The 17,621-nt window shown below is 50.1% G+C and overlaps 1 protein-coding gene across 5 annotated transcripts in view; it reads left to right on the forward strand.

The window, feature by feature from the left end:
* SLC41A3 (solute carrier family 41 member 3) overlaps positions 1-17,621 on the forward strand; it is a 64,754-nt gene that overhangs the window by 19,203 nt on the left and 27,930 nt on the right. For 4 of the 5 annotated variants that reach the window (XR_007479509.1, XM_049715448.1, XM_049715449.1 and 1 more), the window contains exon 3: positions 7,952-8,059. Coding sequence is in view for 4 of the 5 variants with exons in the window: in XM_049715448.1 (XP_049571405.1) it covers positions 7,952-8,059 (108 nt within the window). In the remaining variant the exon portion in view is untranslated. Of the gene's footprint in view, positions 1-2,482; positions 2,693-7,951; positions 8,060-17,621 lie in introns of those variants that run through there. The other variant, XM_004285468.4, reaches the window with a different exon arrangement.

Consider the following 17,621-nt stretch of genomic DNA (forward strand, 5'->3'; position numbering starts at 1 on the left):
ACCCACTTTTAGCATTTTGGTATATAACGTACTAAATTGTTCACTGCTTGTGTGTGTGTGTACTTATTTCTCATTATTTTTTAAACAAAAATGAAAAACAGGGGCTTCCCTGGTGGCACAGCGGTTGAGAGTCCTCCTGCCGATGCAGGGGACACGGGTTCGTGCCCCGGTCCAGGAGGATCCCATGTGCTGCGGAGCGGCTGGGCCCGTGAGCCATGGCCTCTGAGCCTGCGCGTCCGGAGCCTGTGCTCCACAACGGGAGAGGCCACAATAGTGAGAGGCCCGCATACCGCAAAAAAAAAAAAATGAGAAACATTTTTGTAATGCTTTATAACCTGCTTAATTGGGGATCTTTCCCATATGTAATCATGCAAGTGGTTGTCTATTTCCACATCTTCTGTCCTGATGAGAGTGGTTCAGGGACCCATTGTATATGATTTTATGTTGTATTATGACATTCGATCGCATTTAAAACTATAAAGAGATCACAGGAGGTGCTGAAGCCAGGAGAAGGAAATCGCTAGTTGGGGGGCCTGTCCAGATGTGGGCCTGGGGACCGGGGCAGCCAGTGTTCAGAGTGGGCTCGCTGAGAGGGATCTGTCTTAAACGAGCTAGCGGCCTTAGACGCGTCAACTTCTGCCACACTTTCCTTAGAAATGTGCTGTTTCTCTTAGCCTCCTGCTGGTTCAGACTCCTGTGTGAATAAACGGACCCTCATCTCAGAGGCGGGCAGCAGCGGGGGCAGTGGGCACTGGAGTCGGGGGTCGAGGTCCTGGCCCCGCCTGTGAGCCTGACTCGGGGGTGGTCATGGGCAAACCCTCGCGGGACCGTCAGCTTCTCATTTGCAAACCCGGGACCTTTGCTTCCTGGTGCGTGGCTCGGGGGTGCCTTGAGAGTCTGGTGATGGACGGAATGTGACGTGTGCGCACGTGAAAGGGCACGGGTGGTCAGCTGTGGCCTGAAAGCTCAGGGAGAGTCTGGGCTGCGCAGGGAGGTTAGGAGTTGCTGCATTATCTGAGAAGGTCCCCTTTGCTCCTGCTCTGCAGCAAACCGTACCTGACTCTGTGGCTGGCGGGAAGCCGGCTGTCAGTTTGATCTCAGATCTTTCGTTTGGACGCCACTCAGCGAGCAGCTGGTGGGACACAGTCCAGGACTATCCCCTCCTGTGACAGGACGGCTGCTGCTGGCTGCCCACGGGGCCGCAGCCAGAACACACCTGAGGTTCTCCTCTGCGGGGTGGCGGGGTCCCGAGCGCCAGCATCTCCGGAGGTGGGCAGTGGAAGCCGTCAGGACCCCAGGATCGGGGCCCAGAACTGGACGGGGGCAGCGTCTCCTGCGCTCACACACAAGGGGCCGACAGACCCCAGCCCTCGCTGGGAAGTGGGGCTCCTTCTGTCTGGCTCCTGGGAGGGGCTTCATGAGAAAGTGAAGGGGACGAGGAAGGATGCAGTGAAACATTGAGGGCGCGAGGGAAACGGCCGTCAGGGTCTGGCTGGAGTTGGCGAGGAGGGAATCGGGCTTGGCCAGCTCAGTGGGATCTAGGGTGGTGAGGGCGGGACTCCAGGCTGAGGGCTGGGCTTGAGCGTGGGGTGGACTTTCCGAAGGAGGGGAACCGGCCGAGGTGCACAGGAGGCGTGAGCGAGCATCCAGCCCGCAGCTTTGGGCTCCTGCTGGCTCTGGCCTTGACCCTGCTCAGCCCGCCCTCAGGCCTGGACAATGTCCCCGGCACCTGTGGGATGCACAGTGGACACACTCATTTATTTCACGTAGAGACCTCCTTCTCCTTGGGGTCGGGACGGCAGCTCAAGGCTGGTCTAACCTCTGTCGGCACGAGCCTGGACCCCTAAGAAGCACCTTACAAGTCTCTGTCCTTTGAGAGACAGCAGGGCTGCATTCCTTCTGTGAACACAGCCTCTTCCTGTGGCCGTGAGCCCCTCAACACCTAGGTCGAGTGGCCGCAGGGCACGGCTTCTTTCTTGGGGGCCTGCAGGCCTCTCGACCTTGAGGGGTGACAGTCCTCAGGGGCTCAGACCTGGCCCGAGGAGCAGGTGCTTCAGGCTGAGATGTCCCCAGGCCCCGTGCGGCCTCACCAAGGCCGGGCCTCACGTGGCTCCGGCTCTCTGGTCCAGCCCGAGTCAGCGTGGGCCGGACAGCTGGACGCTGTCAAGGTCGCTCCAGGGGACAGGGAGCCTCCTCGTGGGAGGCCAGCCGAGGGAGGTCCCACCGGACACGGCAGCCACTCTCGTAGGAGAACCTGATCTTCGGGGAGTGGACAGCAGGAGTGGCGGAGCCCTGAGCGAGGCTGAGTCACCCGGCCTTTGTTCCTCACCGTTGGCTCTGGCCCTCGGCCGAGGGGCAGTGGAGACCGTCCACAGCACGGGGCACCTGGCAGCTCTGCCCGGGTGGACTCCTTAGGAAACGCATCCTGGTGTGGGCGGAGGCCGGTGTTGGGGGCGCCCAGGCTTGGACATCCAGGGAATGCGTCACCGGCCTGACCATGGTGGTCACCCAGCTGGACCTGGAGCTCTGCTTTCAGGGCACGAAGCTGCGAGGCTTCCGCTGTGAGTTCACCCGCTGCCCCCGTGGCGTCCTCCCTGAGACCACCTTCACCATCGTGGGCCAGGTTGTGGTGCCCATTCTGCTGTCTGGCCTCGGCATGGTGATGGCTGGCCTGCTGATGAACACCGTCCAAGTGCGTATGGCGAGGCGGGGGGCAGCATGGGCCCCGGGGTGGGGGACCAGGCATCACACACAGGACAGGCCCCTGGGTCGGGCAGGGGACCGGGCTCGGGGGGCTGGCAGGAGTGTCCTCCTGGAACCTCAGTGTCTGAGAGTCACAGAGGCTTCTGACGACCATCCACCGTCAGCCTGCATGAGACTCCTCAGCCTAGGAGCTCTTAACTGTTCTCCTTCCAGCAAACGCAGACCCATTAGGCAGGGCCTGGGGGGCCTTGAGTCCTGCTCCTACGGTCTCTCCCCACCCGAGGGGCTCAGGCATCCTGCCTCAGCCTCTCCACCTGCAAGCCAGGCAACGTTGTGAGGTTGGTGTGCTGGCCCGAGCGAGGGTGCCAGGCACCGCTTCTCCAGCCCCAGAATCTCCGGAGGGGGGTCTCAGTGGGAGGACGGGGTCCTGAGCGCGGCGGGGGTCCAGGCGCACAAGGGGATGCACATGCGGGGGTCTCTATCAGGAGAGGTGTTTGCTGGGAGACCCAGGGGGTCTGTTTATGCCCTGGGTCAGCTCTGGGAGCCGTGTTTGGGTCACTTACGGAGTTAGTGTGTTCTCGATACGAGCATGCGGGGGGAGGGGCGGTCACCTCTCATATCCCGCCATGCCCCTGCCTGTGAGCTGGAGGGGGCGGCCGACACCTACCCGGGTACCCGGCTCTGAACGAGGTTCTTGGGGCGGCGTCTGGCCGCCCTGCCCAGTGGACAGGGTACTTTTTCACGTGCTGCCAGCTTGAGACCCGGATTCCTGTCTGCTGCTTCCCCTGGAGTTGCCCCAGGGTCTGTCACCCTCCCTGGGCCTTGCGGACACTGGGAGAGTCCACCCTGAATCTCCCTCCTTGACCTTCCCCAGCACCTTGCGTGGAGCATGGCCTTGTATCCCCGACCTGCCCGCCCATGACCCTTTCTATGGGGCCTCGGGGCCGAGAACAGGTGGCCAAGAGTTCGACAGAGTCCAGGAGGTTTGGTGGGGCCCTGGGGGAGAGGGGGTCATGCCTGACCATCAGCGGAGGTGCCCCGGGGCCGGGTCTGGAGGGTGTCCAGCTGGTGAGTGCAGCGCCCTTCCTGACCGCGTGTGGGTTCCGTCTGGGAGGTGGGCCCAGAGCAGATGTGGGGCAGGCTGTCTGCAGGTTTGGCCTTGAGCCATCAGCTTTGGGAGGGCCAGCGACTGGGAGGATGGGACAGCTCTGTACGTCACAGCCCTTTCCTCATCCCCACTTTGCAGACAGGGTGCGTGAGGGTCAAGGGCCCTCTGTTTACTGGCTTCCGGTGCTCACCACCTCCCTGCTCACCCCTCCCGGCAGTGCAGGAAGCAGCCTTGAGGCTCCCAGAGGGAAGCCCACATCACAGGGGGCTCCTGGCTCCAGTGGTACCCAGGCTGGTACCTGACCAGAGCCATTCACACCGGGCCTCGGGGCTTCCAAGCCCGCAGTGAGGTAGACCACCTGGCCCGACAGCCGCGCCTCGTGGACGGTCCCCGGTGCGGCTCTGTGCCTGGCTGGGTGCAGGTTTCACCTACGCTCTTTGGGGCCGGGAGTCTCTGATTCTGGGCCTGGGGATTGAGGCCCAGTAAGTGGCCAGAGTATCAGTTTCGTGTCTTCAAAAACTTTTTTTTCAGTTACACAAGTAAGTGTAAGTATTTCTTTTTATGAAACAAGCATCGCAGCAAGGTTAAGCCCTCTTTGACCTCGGCCTCAGTCGCCGTAGCTCCCTTACTATCGAGTCGTGGTGTCATTCCAGACCTTTTTGGGGTTTACATGCACACGTGGGCACCAGGGACCGTGAAAGCACATGTGATTACTCTTCCCGGATCAGGACTGAACCAGACAGGCTGGCTGCTCGAAGCAGCCGAGAGCCAAGCGCCGGGCAGGTGGACAGAGCCACTTGTCACCCAGTTCCTCCTTTGTTGAGCGAATTTGGTTGAATCCTGAGCGGAAGCTGACCTTCCTGGCTGGCGTGTCTGGTGGCCGTTGGGCCCCCTGCAGACAACGGGCAGGGGGCGGAGGCAGCAAGGGAGGAGGGGCAGGTCGGAGACTCTGCAGACGCTTTGCTGGGCCTCAGAGGTGCCGTTTCCTGGGTGCGTGAGCAACAGTGAACATCCCAGCGAGGGGGCTCTTGTGCGCAGACCACGGAGGGGGCGAGCGTGTGGGCGGGGGGCGGCCGCCGAGGGTGAAGCGTTGTTCGCTTTGTCCTCGTTCTTTGTTCTAAAACAAACATCACGTTTTGCTTCACTGGTGTCCAGCACAGGCGTGGAGAAAATCGCACAGCCAGTGAGCACTCAGTTTGGTGAGCCATCTCGGGATAAAGGGGTGCGTTAACCTGCCAGATGGAGGGCTCGCAGCCCCGCCCACTCCTCATGCCCCGATCTGCACTGCCTTTGTGTTTGCAGAACATGAGGACCTGTGTGCCCAGAACTGGAATTAGTGAAGGGTCGTAAGGGGTGGAGTGACATGTCCTCCCTGGCTGCTGGGGTCTGAGATGACCCAGAGGTGCTGCTCAAGGCTGCAGGGGAGAGCTGGGGACTGTAGGCGTGATTGAGAGACCCCCCCCCCCAAGTGCAAGAGCCAGCGCACGGGGCCCATGCAGCAGGGTCAGCGTGGAGCCTTGGGCGGGGCACCTGTGGGGCGTCCAGGGCTGTCCGCGGCCGGGGGCAGGCGTGAGCTGTGTTGTGGAGCCAGCCGCCGTCAGGGTGCTCTGGGAGTGGGTGACCAAAATCCCGACCCATTCAGGGCCTCCCTGAAGAGGTCTGCAGGTCAGGCAGCTCCAGCCCTGTTCATCCCTTGGACTTGTTGTCCCTGGGGCCCTGGCCTTCTGTTCTCCTGGCACCGTCCACCTTTGCTGGCTTTGTCTCTGAGTAGCCCCTCATGGTCGTCAGACCTGATGTGTCTAAAGCCCCTTCCCAACCCTCCTCGGCCGTGCCTGTGGCCCAGCCCAGGCGACCCCTTGCAGGAGGACAGGACCACCGCTCGCAGGCTCACCTGCCGCCCCTGTGTGGGGTGGGGAGGGGCCTGGGCCTTGGAAGGGAGAGGACTTGGAGAGAAGGGAGAACCGAAGACAGGAGGGGGAGTCAGGGTTAGAGGGCAGGGGGTCACAACCTTGCTGTACTGCTGGCGGAATCAGATCCGAGTGGATGGAGTGAGTCCAGGGAAGTGTGGGCGGGAGCATGTGCCAGGGCCTCAGGTTCCTTGCGGGCAGCCTGACCTCCCCCGGCCTGGCTCCGTATATCCTGGAACAGGGACTTTCTCGGCCGCGGACACGGGATCTTGGCAACGGCTGATCCTGGGTTTTCCTTTGAAAGCGTAACAGTCATGGGTGAGTCGGTCCCACAGATTCAAGGTTACTGTGGGTGCTGAGATGTCTGTGCCCATGTTGAAGAAGCAGAGATGGTTATTAGACCTTTGCAGCCTTCCTGTCTGGAGAAAGAAAATAAGTCCCTCACATTTTTGTGTTTTGTTTTTTGTTTTTTTTTTGGCTGTGTTGGGTCCTTGTTGCTGTGCGCGGGGTTTCTCTAGTTGCAGCGAGCAGAGGCTACTCTAAGTTGTGGTGCGTAGGCTTCTCATTGCAGTGGCTTCTCTTGTTGCGGAGCGTGCGGGCTCAGTAGTTGTGGCTCGCGGGCTCTAGAGCGCAGGCTCAGTAGTTGTGGCTCGTGGGCTCTAGAGCGCAGGCTCAGTAGTTGTGGCTTGTGGGCTCTAGAGTGCAGGTTCAGTAGTTGTGGCTCATGGGCTCTAGAGCGCAGGCTCAGTAGTTGTGGCGCACAGGCTTAGCTGCTCCGTGGCATGTGGGATCTTCCCAGACCAGGGCTCAAACCCATGTCCCCTGCATTAGCAGGCGGATTCTTAACCACTGCACCACCAGGGATGCCTCCAGTCCCTTACGTTTGAAAAATGTAAAAGATCAGGAGGGAGATGAGGAGCCCTCAGCGGAGGCCAAGATGGGACAATCAGAGGTCAGCACAGGACAGGACGAGGCCCCATCAGCCATGTGGAGACATGGGTGTGCCCATCACGTAGCGGGGGAGGGGTTCCCACGGGGAGTCACCCTGCACACATCGGTCTCAGGTACGGCGGCCAAGTTCAGTGGTGCCGGGGAAGAAGGGGGCGGAGAGAAGGGGGTTTACTTGGGGGGTGGGTACTCGGTCTTGTGTGTTCGTGGGAGGAGGGTGAGAGCGCCAGCCCCTGGGAGGGGGCTTCCCAGGTGGGAGGGGCCTCTGCTGGACAGGACGCAGCACCCCCTTGGCTGGTGACACATTCCTTCTGCACTTTTCGGAGAGGAAGGCTTGTAACTCCACCAGAGCTGGGACTGGGTTCTCAACTTCCCAGCTTTGTAGAAAAGGTAAAGGAGAGGGAACCGTAACTGTGAGTCTGCGAAACTTCCCAGATCTCAGGACACAAAGGGGTCTTCAGAGGGCCTGGCCCGCCCCTCTGCTTCCAGGTCCTGTAAGATGCATTGTGGGGTGGCTCTTTTGATGACCCTCTGGGCCCCTGGGGTAGGGGGACTCTTGTCTTGGGGACGGGGAACCAGACCCCACGCCACCTGCCTCCCAGCTCACAGAGCAGCAGGGTTTCTAGGACCAGCTTCTGTGGAGGGTCACAGATAGCTCAGGCCCAGGGAGGCGAAAGCAGCCAGTCGGATCAGTTGGGGTGTGAAAAACCAGTTGGGGTAGGGGCAGTCTAACTGCACGTTAAACAGGTAGGACCAGTTTCCCTTCACAAAGAAACGTCTTCACGTTCTCTTGAAGCGTGCTTGTGCTTCCTGTTCCTTCTTTTTACATTTTTATTTATTTACAAGTGATAGAGACACATTCTGTCAGTTTTCACAAATCCAGGGCCCCCATGTGACCTTGGGCCCCACCCATCGGCCTTGGGGCCAGGGAGTCCCTGCCCAGCCCAGATCGTCCTGCCAGCTCGCCCGTGAGAAATCCCACAAGAAATCCCCAGCTTTGAAGTTGGGGGCTCATTCCTGTTTCTACAGACGTGCACGCAGGACAAAGCAGTTCCCCGTCCACGGGCACGGGCCCAGACCCAGTCTCCCGGCAGCCAGGGAAGGAAGGGGTTCCCTGGGCCACTGTTCATGGTTGATCATTACTCTGTTTAGTTTAAAGCCATTTAAGAAACTGGGTAGTTTTTTTCATTTTACAGGGAACGAGGACTTGTCGAAGTATCTCTTGAGCAGTTCCTGAGAGGCGCGGTACATGTGCTTGGACTGACCCCCAGTTCTTTCCCCGCAGCACTGGCCTGTGTTCACGGAGGTGAAGGACCTGCTCACCTTGGTGCCGCCCCTGGTGGGCCTGAAGGGCAACCTGGAGATGACACTGGCCTCACGCCTCTCCACCGCGGTGAGTGGACGTCTGCACATGTGACCTCCAGGTCTCCCCGTGGAGCTTGTGGGTGGGTGGGTTGGACTCTGAAAATCTGATGTCGTTGGGAGTTTTCCTGTCGTGTGGCTCTACCTGGTCACTCCTCCCAGCCATCACCCTGCCTTTCGGCCGGAGGCTGGGCTGCAGATGAGGCCCAGATGTCAGGGGCGCTGTGTTCTTGTGTCCCCTGTTCATGCTGGAGCCTGAGGCTGGTTCCACACATGACCCAGAAGCAGTGGCGAATGTCCTAGAATCCTCGTCAGCAGGGTGTCCTCCTCTGGGCACTCTGTCACAATTCCCAGCTTTGCTACTCTCCTCACCTTCCCAGGGCATGGAAATCCCTTTCCTTCTGTTATGGGGATGGTCTCCTTTCTCTGTGAAAACGTCCTGATGCGCTGTGTTCTAGACACCGCGAGGTGGGCGATGCAGCTGGGGTGCTGGGGGGGGGGGCGTCCCTGGAGCCCGAGGCTGGAGAGAGAGGTGAGGGGTGGCCAGCTGAACAGCAGCCCGCAAAGATGTCCACGTCCTGACCCGTGGAGACTGAACGCTCCCTTACGTGGAGGTGTTTGCACATGATTAAGTTAAGGCCCTTGTGGTAGGAGATAATCCTAGATTGTCCAGGGGGCCCGGTGTTGTCACAAGGGTCCTTACCAAGGGGAGGTGGGGTTGGGGGGAAACGTCAGACACAAGAAGGAAGCAGAGTTGGGAGAGCAGATGCTCGCCACCACCTGCAAAGATGAAGGAAGGGCCGTGAGTCAGGTGTAGCTCTACCTGCTGGAAACGGAAAGAAACAGCTGCCCCCCTGCATAGACCCTCTGTAGACCCCTGGCCTCCAGAACTGAAAGAGAAGACATTTGCATCATTTTCAGCCGCTGAGTTTGTGGTAATTTGTCACAGCAGAGGCCAGACCGTGCAGTCTTGTAGGCCATTGAAATGTCTTAAGTGGCAGGTGACATGGTGTCCGTGTGTGTGCACATACACGTGTGCACACACGTAAGTGTGATTAGATGGGTTGGTGAGAGGGAAGAAATGTTGATGGTAATCCCTGCCATGGTGGCATTTCAGATTACATTTTTTTTAATATAAATTAATTTATTTATTTAGGCTGCGTTGGGTCTTCATTGCGGTGCATGGGCTTCTCATTGTCGTGGCTTCTCTTGTTGTGGAGCACAGGCTCTAGGCACATGGGCTTCAGTAGTTGTGGCACGCGGGCTCAGTAGTTGTGGCTCGCAGGCTCTAGAGCACAGGCTCAGTAGTTGTGGCACACAGGCTTAGCTGCTCCGCAGCATGTGGGATCTTCCCAAACCAGGGCTTGAACTCGTGTCCCCTGCATTGGCAGGCGGCTTCTTAAGCACTGTGCCTTGAGTTACATTTTTATTCCATGGTGCTTAACTGCATATTAAACACTTCTATGCTGTGATTGTTTCTTACTGTTATAATGTTTTTTAAATGCATAAAATGTGGAGGGGAAAAAAGAATGATTGGAATAGTTCATCATCACAGCCTGTTTGAGGAGAACAGCCCCATTATCAGTGCAATAGAACCTTTATAAAAGCATTCAGGGGCTTCCCTGGTGGCGCAGTGGTTAAGAGTCCGCCTGCCAATGCAGGGGACATGGGTTCGAGCCCTGGTCCGGGAAGATCCCACATGCCGCAGAGCAGCTAAGCCCGTGCGCCACAACTACTGAGCCTGCGCTCTAGAGCCGCAAGCCACAACTACTGAAGTCCACGCGCCTAGAGCCCATGCTCCACAGCAGAGAAGCCACTGCAGTGAGAAGCCCACACACCGCAACGAAGAGAAGCCCCTGCTCGTCGCAACTGGAGAAAGCCCGCGCAGCAATGAAGACCCAACTCAGCCAAAAATAAATAAATTAGATAAATAAATTTATAAAAAACAAAAAAAAGAACCTTTCAACACCCAACATTGTATTAATGTGTAAATCAATACAACAAAAACTCACAAATTTTAAGTGTACGGGTCAGTGACTTTTGACAAATATACACACTGACATAACTACTATCCCAATCAAGATACAGAGCCTGCCACCCACAGTCCATCCCAGAAACCCCTGATCCACTTCCAATCTCTGTAGATTAGTTCTGCCTTCAAGACCCACTCATGATGTAAAAAATATTCTTAGTGCAACTTGAAATAGAAGAATATTTTATTTATATTGTTCTGGATGTTTCAGCTAGTGTAATACGCCAAGAAAAGGAAATAAGACCCTTAAATAAAAAAGAGGGAGAAAAACTTATTATTTGCTATTGATATGCTTATCTTCTTGGAAAACTAAGCAAATCACGTAGAAAAGTTTTAAAACTAATAATCTCAGTAAAGTGATCTGGTTTCAAAATATCTAGATGAAATTTAAAATAGACATTAACATGTGTAACTGCATACTTCTGCACACACCAGAATTGGTCATTACAAAATACAACTGAATTGTAAAATTGAATTGAAAAAATTGGAGAGAGATCTTTCAAACAATGAACAAATTTTTTTTAGTTGTACATATATATACATTCTTTTTTTATTTGTATAGTCTTTTCCATCATGGTTTATCATAGGATATTGAATATAGTTCCCTGTGCTGTACAGTAGGACCTTGTTCTTTATCCATCCTATATATAAAAACTTACATCCGCTAACCCCAACCTCCCACTCCACCCGTCCCCCAACCCCTTCCCCCTTGGCAACCCGCAGTCTGTTCCCTGTGAATCTGTTTCTATTTCATAGATTCGCGTGTCATATTTTAGATTCCACGTATAAGTGATATCATATGGTATTTGTCTTTCTGACTGACTTCACTGGATTTCTAGTTGCATCGTGTTGCTGAAAATGGCATTATTTCATTCTTTGTTATGACTGAGTAATATTCCACTATATATGTGTACCACATCTTCTTTATTCCTCTATCAATGGAAATTTAGGTTGCTTCCATGTCTTGGCTATTGTAAATAGTGCAGCAGTGAACATTGGGGTGCATGTATCTTTTTGAATTATAGTTTTGTCCGATATATGCCCAGGAGTGGGATTGCTGGATCATATGGTAGCTCTATTTTTAGCTTTCTGAGGAACCTCCATACTGTTCTCCACAGTGGCTACACTGTGTAAATGATTTACATTCCCACCAACACTGCAAGAGGGTTCCCTGTTCTCCACACCCTCTCCAGCATTTACTGTTTGCGGATTTTTTGATGATGGCCATTCTGACTGGTGTGAGGTGGTACCTCATTGTAGTTTTGATTTGCATTTCTCAAATGATTAGCCATGTTGAGCATCTTTTCATGTGCCTATTGGCCATCTGTATGTCTTCTTTGGAGAAATGTCTATTTAGGTCTTCTGCCCATTTTTTGATTGGGTTGTTTGTTTTCTGTTGTTGTTGAGTTGTATGAGCTGTTTGTATATTTTGGAAATTAAGCCCTTGTTGGTTGCATCATTTGCAAATATTTTCTCCCATTCTGTAGGTTGTCTTTTCGTTTTGTTTATGGTTTCCTTTGCTGTGCAAAAGCTTGTAAGTTTGATTAGGTACTGTGAACCAGTTTTAAAACTTTTTCATCCTGAAGCCTCAAAAAGAAATGTGTGGGACCCATTCAAATAAAATGACAAAACTCCGTAAAGGGAAATAGAAATTTGGAGGGAGAGACGGAGTTTCTGATGGGAAAAATCAGTGTTGTAAAGTTACCAGTTCTCCCTGTTTTTGTTTATAAAATTAATGCAGTTAATGCCAGAGAGATTTGGGGGAACATTTGACAGTATTATTTTTATTATTATTATTATTTGTGTGTGTGTGTGTGGGGGGGTACGCGGGCCTCTTACTGTTGTGGCCTCTCCCGTTGCGGAGCACAGGCTCCGGACGCGCAGGCTCAGCGGCCATGGCTCACGGGCCTAGCCGCTCCACGGCATGTGGGATCCTCCCGGACTGGGGCACGAACCCGTGTCCCCTGCGTCGGCAGGCGTACTCTCAACCACTGCGCCACCAGGGAAGCCCTTGACAGTATTATGTTAAAGTTTATCTGGAGGAATGAGTCAGAATAACCATGAAAATATTGGTAGGAAAAAGAGAAAGAAGACTAATGGTGAAATTTGATTTCCAGATTTTACAACATAATATAAAGTTATAGTAAGAAAAATATTTTGCAGCCAGTCTCAATTGATATATCAGAGAACAAAACAGAACATCCAGAAATAAAGTCAGACTTTACAAATACAATCTACTGTATAATAATATGACATTTTAAATCAGTGAAAAGAGGGTGAATTATTAATAAGTGATTCTGAGATAATTGGCTAATTCTTTAGAAGTAATTTTTATTTTATGTCATACCTAAATGTATATTTTGAATACATGGAGTAATTTAAAGTAAAGCATGATACCAGAAAAACACATCAGTATTTTTAGAGTTGGTGACAAGAAATGATTTTTAAGTAGCAGAACAAGTGCAAAACTCAGAAAGGAAAGACGATGCCTTGTCTCAGTTAAACTGCGAGCTCCGTAATAATTTTAGTTCCCTGGGGCTGTCATAACAAAGCACCACAGACCGAGTGGCTTAAACAACAGCAATGTATGGTCTCCAAGCTCTGGTTAAAAGTCAGAGATGGAGGCTGGGATGGGCTGGCTTCCCCTGAAGCTATAGGAGGCTCTGCTCCAGGCCTTTCCCCAGCTCTGGGTCTGCTGTGATCTCCACTGTTCCCTGGCCTGTAGATGCACTGCCCCAACCTCTGTCTTTGTCTTCACGTGGCTCTGCCTGTGTGCACATATCTCCAAATGTCCCCTTTCTATAAGGACAGCCGCCACGTTGGATTAGGTGCCCACCCTACCCCAGTGTGACCTCGTATAAACTAAGTTCATCTCCAACCACCCTATTTCCGAAACCAAGTCAGTTACGAGGTTCTGGGGGTTCGGACTTCAAGCTCTGTTGGGGGGACACAATTCTACCTGTGCGGTTTCCTCGTACAAATTAAAAGGGGAATAACCCACAAGGGGAAGAGTTATACAAAATTAACAGATCATCTGTATCCTCAAGTATCTAAGCAGCTTTTTTACATCAGCATGAAGACAGACCCTTCAATAGCAACGTGAACAAAGGGTATGAATCAGAATTTCATGTTCAGGGTCAGTCTCCGTGCTCCCAATGCATGGGGCCCAGGTTTGATCTCTGGTTGGAGAACTCGATGCCATGTGCATGCCACAACTAATAAGTCTGCAGTGCCGCAACTGAGAGTACACATGCTGCAAAAAAAAAAAAAAAAAAAAAATCCCACATGCCACAACTAAGACCTGGCACAGCCAAAATAACTAATAAAAGAAATAAAATTTTAAAAAATATATTTTAAAAACTGCCAGAAAATTTTATGAAATCTCACCAGCAGTTTTTGAGATATTCAGTTTTTCTGCATCCTCATCAGTATTTGGTATCGTCTAGTTTTTATTTTAGCTGTTTTAATAAATATATAGTGATATCTCAATCTTGGTCTTAATTTACATTTCCCTAATGACTAATAACGGTCGCCTTTTCTCATGTGCTTCTTTGCCATCACATAACTCTTTGAGTGAAGCATCTTTTCATATCTAATTACATTACTGTTTTTACTGTTGAGTTTTGAGAGCTCTTTATAAATTCTGTATATGAGTCTTTTGTCATATATGTGGTTTGCAAAAATTTTCTCCCATTCTCTGGCTTGACTTTTCAGCCCCCTGAAAGGGTCTTTTAAAATATTTTAATTTTAGTAAAATACACATAAATTTTACCATCTTAACTGTTGTTAAGTGTGCATTTCTCCACGTCCTCCTCAGCACTTGTTACTTCCTGGGTTTTTGTTTTGTTTTGTTTTGGGGGGGGTTGTTTGTTTTTTAAGTAGTAGCCATCCTAATGGCTGTGATATTGATTTGTATTTCCCTAATAATTAGTAATGTTGAACATCTTTTCATGTGCTTTTTGCCATTTTTAATTTTCTTGGAGAAATGTCTATTCAAGTCCTATATACATTTTTAATGGGGTTTATTTATTGGTTGTTGAGCTTTAGGAGTTCTTTATGTATTCTGGAACTTTTATCAGATATATGATTTGCCAATAGTTTCTCCCTTTCTCTTGGTTTTCTTTTCACTCTGTTGATTGTGTCCTTTGATGCACAAAAGTTTTAAATTTTGATGTAGTCCAATTTATCTATTTTTATTTTCTTACCTGTGCTTTTTGAGTCATATCCAAGAAATCATAACCAAATACAATGTCATAAGATTTTCCCCTATGTTTTCTTCTGAGAAGTTTATAGATGTAGCTCTAATGTTTAGATCTTTGATCCATTTTGAGTTAATTTCTGTATATGGTATTAGGTAAAGGTTCAACTTCATCCTTTTGTACGTGGCTGTCCAGATTTCCCAGCACCATTTGTTGAAAAGACTGTCCTCTCCCCATTGAACTGTCTTGGCATGCTTGTCAAAAATTATTTGACCATATATGCCAGGGTTTATTTCTGGGGTCTCTCTTCTAGTCCGTTGGTCTATGTGTCTTTATGGCAGTACCACACTGTTTCAAAGCCTGTAGCTTTTAAATAGGTTTTAAAATCAGGAAGTATGAGGCCTCCAACTTTGTTCTTTTTTTTAAATTTTTATTGAAATATAGTTGATTTACAATATTGTGTTAGTTTGAGGTGTACAGTAAAGTGATTCAGTTATATGTATATATTTTTAATTTATTTATTTTTACACTCTCTACCATTATAGGTTATTACAAGATATTGAGTATAGTTCCCTGTGCTATACAGTAGGTCCTTGTTGGTTATCTATATAGTAGTATGTATATTTTAAGCACAAACTCCTAATTTATCCCTCTCTCCCCCCCGCTTTGGTAACCATAAGTTTGTTTTCTATGTTTTTGAGTCAGTTTCTGTTTTGTAAATAAGTTCGTGTATCATTTTTTTTAGTTAGATTCCACATATGAGTGATACCATGTGATACTTGTCTTTGTCTTAGTATGATCATCTCTAGCTCCATCCATTTTGCTGCAAATGGCTTATTTCATTCTTTTTTATGGCTGAGTAATATTTCACTGTATATATGTACAACATCTTCTTTATCCATTCCTCTGTCGATGGACATTTAGGTTGCTTCCGTGTCTTGGCTATTGTAAATAGTGCTGCCATGAACATTGGGGTCCATGTATCTTTTCTAATTATGGCTTTCTCCAGATATATGCCCAGGAGTGGGATTACTGGATCATATGGTAGCTCTATTTTTAGTTTTTAAAGGAACCTCCATTCTGTTCTTCATAGTGGTTGTACCAGTTTGCATTCCCACCAACTGTGTAGAAGCATTCCCTTTTTTCCACACCCTCTCCAGCATTTATTATTTGTAGACTTTTTAATAGTGGCCATTCTGACTGGTATGTGGTGATACCTCATTGTAGTTTTGATTTGCATTTCTCTAATAATTAGCGATGTTGAGCATCTTTTCATGTGTTTGTTGGCCATCTGCGTGTCTTCTTTTGAAAAAATGTCTTTTCAGATCTTCTGCCCTTTTTTTTTTTTTTGCGGTACGTGGGCCTCTCACTGTCGCAGCCCCTCCCGTTGCAGAGCACAGGCTCCGGACACGCAGGCTCAGCGGCCATGGCTCCCGGCGGGATCCTCCCGGACTGGGGCACGAACCCGTGTCCCCCGCATTGGCAGGCGGACTCTCAACCACTGTGCCACCAGGGAAGCCCTCTTCTGCCCATTTTTTGATTGGGTTGTTTGTTTTTTTGATATTGAGCTGTATAAGCTGTTTGTATATTTTACTGGTGCTATAGTGGCCTCATAGCACGTGGGCTCTTCGTTGCGGTGCACAGGCTCCTCTCTAGTTGTGGCACACTGGCTCCGGAGTGCACGGGCTCAGTAGTTGTGGCGCACAGGTTTAGTTGCCCTGCGGCATGTGGGATCCTAGCTCCCTGACCAGAGATCGAACTGGCGTTCCCTGCATTGCAGGACCAATTCTTAACCACTGGACCACCAGGGAAGTCCCTTTGTTGGGAGTCTTTAAATCACAGATTCAATTTCAGTACATGTGATTGGTCTGTTCACATTTTCTCTTTCTTCCTGGTTCAGCTTTGGGAAATTGTACCTTTCTAAGAATTTGTCCACTTCTTCCAGGTTGTTCATTCTATTGGCATATGGTTGCTTGTAGTAGTCTCTTAGGATGCTTTGTATTTCTGTGGTGTCTGTTGTAACTTCTCCTTTTTCGTTTCTAATTTTATTGATTTGGGCCCTCTCCCTTTCTTTCTTGATGAGGCTGGCTAGTGGTTTATCAATTTTGTTTATCTCTTCAAAGAACCAGCTTTTAGTTTCTTTCATCTTTGGTATTGTTTTATTCGTTTCTAGTTCATTTATTTCTGCTCTGATCTTTATGATATCTTTCCTTCTACTAACTTGGATTTTGTTCTTCTTTCTCTAGTTGCTTTAGGTGTAAAGTTAGGTGGTTTGTTTGATATTTTTCTTGTTTCCTGATGTAAGCTTGTATTGCTATTAACTTCCCTTTAGAACTGCTTTTGCTGCATCCCATAGGTTTTGGATCATTGTTTTTTTCGTTTTCATTTGTCTCTAGGTATTTTTTTGTTTCCTCTTCGATTTCTTCAGTGATCCATTGGTTGTTTAGTAGCATATTGTTTAGCCTCCACGTGTTTGTTTTTTACAGTTTTTTCCTTGTTTATTTCTAATCTCATAGCGTGTGGTCAGAAAAGATGCTTGATATGATTTCAGTTTTCTTAAATTTACCAAGGCTTGCTTTGTGGCCCAGCATGTGGTAGATCCTGAAGACTCTTCTGCATGCACATGAGAAGAACGTGTATTCTGCTGCTTTTGGATGGAATGCTCTATAAATACCAATTAAGTCCATATGGTCTAATGGGTGATTTAAGGCCTGTGTTTCCTTATTGATTTTCTTTCTGAATGATCTATCCATTGATGAAAGTGGGGTGTTGGGACTTCCCTGGTGGCCCAGTGGTTAAGACTCCACACTCCCAATACAGGGGGCTCAGATTCGATCCCTGGTCCAGGAACCAGATCCCTCACGCGTGTCGCAACTAAGTGTTCGCATGCTGCAACTAAGGAGCCTGTGAGCCACAACTAAGGAGCCTGCCTGCCACAACTAAGGAGCTCACATGCCACAACTAAGGAGCTGGTGAACCGCAACTAAGGAGCCCACTGGCTGCAACTAAGACCTGGCACAACTTAATTAATTTAAAAAAGCAATTAATAGGTATTAAAAAAAGGCATGCTATAAAAAAAACAAAGTGGGGTGTTAAGCCCCCACTATTATTGTGTGACTGTTGATTTCTCCCTTTATGGCTCTTAGTGTTTGCCTTACATATTGAGGTGCTCCTCTGTTGGGTGCGTATCTATTTACAATTGTTATGTCTTCTCCTTGGATTGATCCCTTGATCATTATGTAGTGTCCTTCTTTGTCTCTTACAATAGTCTTTATTTTAAAGTCTATTTTGTCTGATATGAGTATTGCTATTGCAGCTTTCTTTTGATTTTCATTTGCGTGGAGTATGTTATTCCATCCCCT

The sequence above is a fragment of the Orcinus orca genome, chromosome 10 (assembly GCF_937001465.1).
Source record: "Orcinus orca chromosome 10, mOrcOrc1.1, whole genome shotgun sequence".
Taxonomy (NCBI): Eukaryota; Metazoa; Chordata; class Mammalia; order Artiodactyla; family Delphinidae; genus Orcinus; species Orcinus orca.